Below are 9,187 nucleotides of genomic sequence, written 5' to 3' on the forward strand. Positions count from 1 at the left end.
CTAACCAACCTTAAACACCCATTGGCATGCCAAAACACACTTTTAACATGCATTAATCATTCATTTGCCATCCATCGTTGTTTAATAAATTAAACACATTAAACCCTAACTAAAAGAGGGTTTTGAGGACTCTAACCTCTTATGGTGCATAATCAAACTTCTTACTTCCTTGGAAGTCTTAAGAGTGCCATTTGGAACTTCTCTAGCTTGTCCACCACAAGCACCACCAAGCTCCACCAATGGCAGCCCCATTTCTCTCCTTTTATGATTAGCTAACCACTAAACTTTAGAACTTTTGCTTTTAGTGAGGTTATATTGGATGTAGCTAGCTAGGAACACTTCCTAGTATTTTTTATTCTAAAGAGAACAAGCTTTTCTTTTGTGAATCAATGGAAGAAAAACAAGAGAGGGAGAAGTTCTTATTGCCATTCACTTGAGGAGGAAGAAGAAGAAGAATTCAATTAATTTTGTCTTCTTCTTATCTTATATTTATATGCAAGATAAATTGTATTAATGGTATTGCTACTTGTCATGATCCTATGTAATCTTGCTTTAATGTGTCTTAATCTCATTAAGCCATTTGTCAAGCTAAGATTAAATCATCAAAAGTCATCTTCCATTAATGGAAGACAAGTGGCACACATATATGAGTGCCACATGTCACCATGTGATTTTATCAAAATGCCCTTATATATAATTTTGAGTTCTCAACTCAAAATTGTAATTTTCTCCCTCAAATTAATTAATATCACATAATAAATTAATTAATTAATTAATCTTCATTAATTAATCTCACCATTAAATTTATATTTAACCTCTTTAAATATAAATCTAATTTATATAATACATCCAATATCCAATACTTGGTTTCAAGTCATGTTAGGGACTTCGCAATCTTATTGCAAACCAAATCTATTTAATTAATGAGTTAAAATCTTTAATTAATCAATTAAATCATTATATATTTGTGGTTAACTTGTGTAGGTGTATGACTTACTAGGCTCATTACTAATTGGCAATGAGAAATGATATTAACTCTTAATATCATTGGAACTCTTCCAGACCGTAAATGATTTTCCTAAATCATTTTAGGCATCTTATAGACCAAGGTTGACACCAAGCATAGCATGGCATAGCCACCCAATTAGTAATAAGGAATACCTTAAAATATGAACCTTTAATCATACATCACTGTGCACTAAAATCCCTCCGTATTATGTCCCAATCCCATTAAGGATCATGGTAGAGTCAAACTCCTTATCATGGAATCTTATGCACTCATTTGAAATCTAGTTCTTGACATATTAGACTTTATCATCAGGAAACATCTTTCTTGACAAAGTCATTTGTCCTGGCCAGGAACTTAATCTTGTCAAGAATAGCTCAAATCTGCATAGGACTTTTAACCCTGTTTACTCAAGGCTACAGATCTCCTCTTGACTGAATGCCTGTCCCAACATATGACCGATCTGAGCCAACACACATCGAAATATCCATACATAGTATAGATATATAAGTGGTATCAAACTCAAACCACCTATATAAGAGATAACCGGGTCATCTCAGATCTGAGGATTATATGCACTAGTATGACACATATAACATTTTATTGACTAGAGTAAACGCCATGTTCATATTATATGTTCGTCACAAGTTTGACTTACGTATAATATAAGTGCCCACTGTATTTATCCTGATATCTCATATCAGATGGTATAAGACTCACCATTCCACATACAACAGTATCTCATACTGATTAATGGAGACAGAGGAAACAACTTTTTGGATATAATGTGCCCACTAAAATATCATTTAGCTGCTAACTCTAATTTATAGCAAAGGTCCCATATATTCTTTTACTCATATTCTTATCTCGTAAGAATATAATATATAACATATTGCTAATAGATAATTTCAAATAAATATGATATGAAACATACAACATTTAAGTGAAATGTTAATTGCCATTAAAATATTCATAATGTCATTTATAAGGTACAAGATTAGTGTATGCTCTAGGACACATACAACTAACAATCTCCCACTTGGCCTAGAGCCATTCACTACAGTATCTAAGACCCATCTTTTCAAGATGTCTATCTAACTGCTACTGTGTCATGGCCTTGGTCAGTGGATCAGCCAAGTTGTCAGCTGAAGCTACTTTCTGCATGGCAATGTCAGCTCTTCCAACTATCTCTCTCATAATATGAAATCACTGCTCTATGTGTTTGGATCGCTAGTGAGACCTGGGTTCCTTTGCCTGTCCAATGGCTTCATTGTTGTCATAGCAGAGAGGAACTGCTATCTTAATGGAAGGAACCACTCCTATTCTGAAATAAACTTCTTGATCCAAACAACCTCTTTTGCAGCATCACATGCAGCAACATACTCAGCTTTAGTGGTTGAGTCTGCTGTAGTTGTCTGTTTGGAGCTCTTCCAACAGGCAGTGCTTTCTTTACACAAAAACACAAACCTTGAGATAGACTTTTTGTCATCAATGTCTGATTGGAAATCAGAGTTTGTAAATCCTTCTAGTTGAAGTTCATCTCCTCCATATGTCAAGAACAAATCCTTAGTCCTTCTCAAGTACTTAAGAATATTCTTGACAGCTACCCAGTGTTTCAAACCTGGGTTGGATTGAAACCTGTTAGTTACACTAACAGTGTAGGCAATATCAGGCATAGTACACAACATGGCATACATTAAGCTTCCTATAGCTGAAACATAGGGGAACCTAGATCATCTTTTCCCTTTTTTCAGGAGTCTTGCAAAACTGTTCCTTAGAAAGATGAATTCAATGCCTAACTAGTAACAATCCCCTCTTGGAATCAAGTATGTTGATGTTAGTATTATGCCCTAGAGCATATCATTTTGTATGTATCTTGTACATGTTTTTATTAATAAAAGGCATTTTCACTTTTCCGTTTACATAATATATTTATGTGTAATAGAAAAGGTCCATTGATATTTTGTTAGAAATTCTATTCTTAAGTTGTTAAGAATATGAGTGACTGTATTTCTAGTACAAAGTATCACAAATAGGTTCACAATCGAGGATACTTCATAATAAGGACATGACTTATCGAGAAAGATTGTATTCATGTTTGTTTCCAAGTTGTTTATATGAGATATAAATAAGATGGAATGGTGAGTCTCATGCCATATGACAAGCATGATAAGCACTTATACATGATAAGTAGGCCGAACCAGTGAAACTTATGACAAGCACATGGAGTTTACTCTTATCAATGTTTTGTCATAAATCATATCAGTGCATATAATCTTTAGACCTGAGATAGCACAGTTATCTTGTATATAGGTAGTTTGAGTTTGATACTGCTTTCATACTTGTACTGTGTAAGGGTATATGGGCATGTGTTGGCTCCTACTAGTTATATATGGAGGTAAGTGTTGATCAAGATGGAATCTGTTCCTCTAAGTAAATAGAGATAAAATCCTATGTTCATTTAGTTGTTCTTGATGTTTCAAGTTCCTGGCCAGGACAGATAGATTTAATCAGAAAAGAGTTTTTAATGAGAAAATCTTTTTAATCAAGAACTGGAATTAAAAGAGAACATAATATTCATAGAAAATGGAGTTTGACATAAGCCATGACTCCAGCTTTAGTTGGAATTTTGTAACAGAGAGATTCCAGTGCATGGTAACATATGATTATAGGTTCATTTAAGGTGAACCTTATTACTAATTGGGTGTCTATGGCATGCTATGCTAGGTGTTAACCATGGTCTATGAGGTGCATAAAATGATTTAGATAAATCATTTATGGTAAGAAAGAGTTCTGATGGTATTAAGAGTTAATACCATATCTCATTGCTAATTAGTGATGAGCCTAGTAAGTCACACACATACACAAGTTATCACCTAATTAAATATGATTTAATTAATTAATTAAAGAGTGTAATTGATTAATTAAATAGGTTTGGTTTGCAATTAGATTGCAAAGTCCCTAGCATGACTTGAAATCAAATCTAGTATAAGTTAAATTTATATTTAAAGTGTTTAAATATGAATTTAATTAATGAAAAATTAATTAATAGAGATTAATTAATTAATCTATATTTGATATAAATTAATTAGAAGAAGAGAAATAATTATTTTGGGTTAAGAAGTCAACATTAAGACACTGGGACATTTTGGTCATTTCACAGTGTGACACGTGGCACCATGAGATAGTGACATATGTGAAGGAACGGAAGCGTGAAAAACACAAGATTATACCATTGAATTCAAAAATTTTCACCTAGGGTCACAAGCACCATGCAAGATTTATTTTTATCTATTTGATTTCAATGATAAACAACATATTAAAACTCTTTTAATATGTTTTTGGATCTGTATTTGCCATTTAAGATTTTAAAATTAATCAGATTAATTTTAGAACCCTAGATTAAATCAAGAACGATTACACTAACCTCTTGATGTCTTTGCAGCGTCTGCGCCTTTGAGATTCGTCTTCAGGACACCAGATGTTGTCCCTCTAGCTTGTCCACACCAAGAACACCTATGGCAGCCCTTGAACAGCTTCTAAAGCCTTTTCTATTAATTAGAAATTCAAGTTCTGCCTTTTAAGAGATTAGAGATGCAAACAGGACACTAGAAACAATTTCTAGTGTTCTTAATTCAAGAGATTGATGGCTAATCTCTTTGAATTGATGAGAGATGAAGAGAAATAGCTGGGGAGGCTCAAAGTGGCGTGACATATGAGAGGAGAGGCTGCTGGTTATGTTTTCTTTTCATAACCACACTTAAATAGCTAGGTTAACACATTAAACCCTAGCCACATGTCACCTTTTGATTAGCTCTAGGTTTAAGTGACCCAATCACATTGTGCCAAGTGTCAAACCTATATTTAATCTTGATTTTAATCATCTTACATGATTAAAAATATTTGCAAGCTTATGTGTTATGCCATGTGTCACCATCTCATGGTGCCACGTGTCACACCGCAAAATGACCAAAATGCCCCTGTGTCTTAATTTTGAGTTCTTAACCCAAAATAATTATTTTCTTCTTCTAATTAATTTATATCAAATATAAATTAATTAATTAATCTCTATTAATTAATTTCTCATCAATTAAATTCATATTTAAACACTTTAAATATAAATTTAATTTATACTACACATCCAATAATCTAGATTTGGTTTCAAGTCATGCTAGGGACTTTGCAATTTAATTGCAAACCAAATCTATTTAATTAATCAATTAAACTCTTTAATTAATTAATTAAATCATATTTAAATAGGTGATAACTTGTGTATGTGTGTGACTTACTAGGCTCATCACTAATTGGCAATGAGACATGATATCAACTCTTAATATCATCAGAACTCTTTCTTACCATAAATGATTTCTCTAAATCATTTTATGAACCTCATAGAACATGGATAACACCGAGCATAGCATGCCATGGCCACCCAATTAGTAATAAGGTTTACCTTAAATGAACCTATAATCATATGTTACCATGCACTAGAATCTCTCTGTTGCAAAATCCCAACTCAAGCTAGAGTCATGGTTTATGTCAAACTCCATTTGCTATGAATATTATGTTCTCTTTTAATTCCAGTTCTTGATTAAAAAGATTTTCTCATCAGAAACTCTTTTCTGAATAAATCTATCTGTCTGGCCAGAACTTGAAACATCAAGAACAATTAAATGAACATAGGATTTTATCTCTATTTACTTAGAGGAACAGATTCCTTCTTGATCAACACCTACCTCCATATATAACTAGCAGGAGCCAACACATGCCCATATACCCATACATAGTACAAGTATGAAAGCGAGATCAAACTCAAACTACCTATATACAAGATAACTATGCTATCTCAGTCTAAAGATTATATGCATCGATATGATTTATGACAAAACATTGACAAGAGTAAACTCCATGTGCTTGTCATAAGTGTCACTGGTTCGGCCGACTTATCATTTATAAGTGCCTATCATGTTTGTTATATGGCATGAGACTCACCATTCCATCTTATTTATATCTCATATAAATAACTTGGGAACAAACATGAAAACAAACTTTATGGATAAGTCATGTCCTTATTATGAAGTATCCTCGATTGTGAACCTATTTATGATACTTTGTGCTAGAAATATTGTCACTCATATTCTTAACAACTTAAGAATAATATTTCTAACAAAATATCAATGGACCTTTTCTATTACACATAAATATATTATATAAACGGAAAAGTGGAAATGCCTTTTATTATTAAAAATATGTACAAGATACATACTAAATGATATGCTCTAGGGCATACTACTAACAATCTCCCACTAGCACTAGAGCCATTCATTACAATATCTTAGACCTATCTTCTCAAGATGTCGGTCTAAGCGAGTCTGTGACATAGGCTTAGTGAATGGATCACCGGATTTTCACCGATGCTATTTTCTGCATGGCTACATCGCCTCGCCCAACTATTTCTCCGATAATGTGGTAGCGCCTTTCTATGTGTTTGGATTTACGGTGAGACCTTGGTTCCTTAGCTCAGATGATCGCTCCATTGTTGTCACGATTGTATTGGGCTGACTCAATGGAAGGAATTACTGTAAGTTACATCACGAACTTCTTTATCCAACGACTTCCTTTGCGACATCGATGCGAGAATATACTCGACCTCGATGAGTGGAATCTGCAATGCGTGCTCTGTTTGGAACTCTTCCAACCGATCGCACCTCCATTACAAATGAACACATATCCAAAGGTAGGCTTTCTATCATCGATATCTGATTGGAAATCAGAATCAGTATAACCATCCAATTGCAAGTCTCCACCTCCATAAATCAAGAATAAATCCTTAGTTCTTCTTAAGTACTTAAGAATATTCTTGACGGCTATCCAGTGTTCCAAACCTGGATTGGATTGATACCTGCTAGTCAAACTAACGAGATATGCGATATCAGGCCTAGTACACAACTTTGCATACATTAAACTTCCAATAGCCAAGCATTTGGAATCCTGGCCATTTTATCTCTTTCTTTCGGTGTCTTTGGAGACATCTCTTTAGAAAGGTGGATACCATGTCTAACAATCCTCTCTTGGAATCAAGCATGTTAAACCTCTTTAACACCTTTTTGAAGTATAGACTTTGGGATAAACCAATTATTCTTTTCGCTCTATCTCTATAGATGCGAATCCCAAGAATATATGTTGCCTCCCCTAAGTCTTTCATGGAGAATGTATTTGACAACCATACCTTTATAGTCGTCAACATACCTGTATCATTACCCATCAACGGTATGTCATCCACATATAAGACAAGGAAAGTGATAGCACTGTCACTAACCTTCTTATATACACATGGCTCATCATCATTTTTGATAAAACCAAAAGATTTAATGGCTTCATCAAAACGAATGTTCCAACTCCTCGAAGCTTGTTTCAACCCATAAATGGATCGCTTTAGCTTGCATACCTTGGAACCATCTTGGGATTCAAATCCCTTAGGTTGTTCCATGAAAATGTTTTCTTCAATGTATCCATTGAGAAAAGTCATTTTGACATCCATCGCCAAATCTCATAATCATAGTATGCATTATTGCTAATAAACTCCGAATAGATTTAAGCAGGGCAACAGTCGAGACAGTCTCCTCATAGTCTATTCCTTGCCTTTGGCGAAACCCTTTCGCTACTAGCCTTGCCTTATAGGTCTCTACCTTTCCATCAGAACCAATTTTCTTCTTGAAAACCCATTTGTTCCCTATAGGTACAATACCTTTAGGTGGGTCAACAAGATCCCAAACTTGATTCTTATACATGGAATCAATCTCGGATTTCATAGCATCAATCCATTTTGAAGAGTCTATATCTGATATAGCTTCTTCATAGGTAAGTGGATCATCTCCATGATCTACTTCTTCATGAGTAGACAACTCTTATTCTTCTTCATGAAGAAAACCATATCTCACTGGTGGGTGAGATACCAGTTGTTCTACGAGAAACAATTGTAGATGTTTCATCAATGGGTATAGGTTGACTAGATGGATCTATATCCATCGATGCATTGGTTGGTCGAAATTCTCCAATTCTAACTCTATTTGCCGTCCTTTGCCTCCTTCTTGAACAAACTGTTGTTCAAGAAATGTGGCATCTCTACTTATCACAACCTTTTGTGAAGTAGGCAAATAAAAATAATATCCAAAACTATCTTTTGGATATCCAACAAATCGACCTTTTTCTGATCTGGTCTCCAATTTATCAGTGTTCACTTTTGATATAAGTGGACAACCCCAAATCTTAACATGCTTAAGACTTGGTTTTCCATGCCATATCTCATAAGGTGTGGAAGAAACCGATTTTGATGGAATCCTATTCGTAATATATAAAGTGATTCTAATGCAAATCCCAAAGGAGATTGGCATATCAAGATAGCTCATCATACTACGTACCATATCCAATAGGGTACGATTTCTCCTTTCAGATACACCATTCAGCTGTGGCGTTCCTGGAGGAGTCAGCTGAGAAACAATGCCATGCTCTCTCAAGTATTTATCAAATTCAGTACTCAAATATTCACCTCCACGATCTGATCAAAGAGCTTTAATATTTTTTCCTGTTTGATTTTCTACTTCAGATTTAAATTCTTTGAACTTTTCAAAGGATTCATGTTTGTATTTCATCAAATACAAATACCCAAACCTTGATTTATCATCAGTAAAGGTAATAAAATAATGAAAGCCCCCTCTAGCCATTTCTTTAAACGGACCACATACATCACTATGTATTAGTTCCAAAATATTTTCAGCTCTTAGCCCTTGTCCAACAAAGGGTGATCTAGTCATTTTGCCTTGAAGGCAAGATTCACAAGTTGGAGTAGGCTCAGAGCCCAATGAGGATAGAATCCCCATTTTCTCCAATTTTGCAATCCTATCTTCTGTAACATGACATAACCTTAAGTGCCAAATATATTTTGAACTTGAGTTGGTTTTCACCATGGCATTGTATTCTTTTAGATCACTTGCATTCATTTTGTGTTTGTCATTATTATCCAAATAATAAAGACCATCATTCATATAACCCGAACCAACATATTTATTTCCAAAATAAATATTGCAAACATCATCTGTGAACTAAAATTCATAGCCATTTCTAGTCAAACTAGATATAGAAATGATGTTCTTAAAAGCATCAGGTACATATAAAATATTA

The 9,187-nt window shown here is 34.2% G+C and overlaps 1 protein-coding gene across 1 annotated transcript; it reads right to left on the minus strand.

Annotated features, from left to right (window-relative positions):
- Positions 1–2,325: 2,325 nt before the first annotated feature.
- LOC131177903 (secreted RxLR effector protein 161-like) lies at positions 2,326–2,682 on the minus strand. The gene is made up of 2 exons (XM_058143077.1): positions 2,645–2,682; positions 2,326–2,578 (listed from the first exon to the last, which is right to left on the minus strand). The coding sequence occupies exons 1-2, from the start codon at positions 2,680–2,682 to the stop codon at positions 2,326–2,328; spliced, it is 291 nt and encodes a 96-aa protein (XP_057999060.1).
- Positions 2,683–9,187: the final 6,505 nt, after the last annotated feature.

The sequence above is a fragment of the Hevea brasiliensis genome, chromosome 2, assembly GCF_030052815.1.
Source record: "Hevea brasiliensis isolate MT/VB/25A 57/8 chromosome 2, ASM3005281v1, whole genome shotgun sequence".
NCBI lineage: Eukaryota > Viridiplantae > Streptophyta > Magnoliopsida > Malpighiales > Euphorbiaceae > Hevea > Hevea brasiliensis.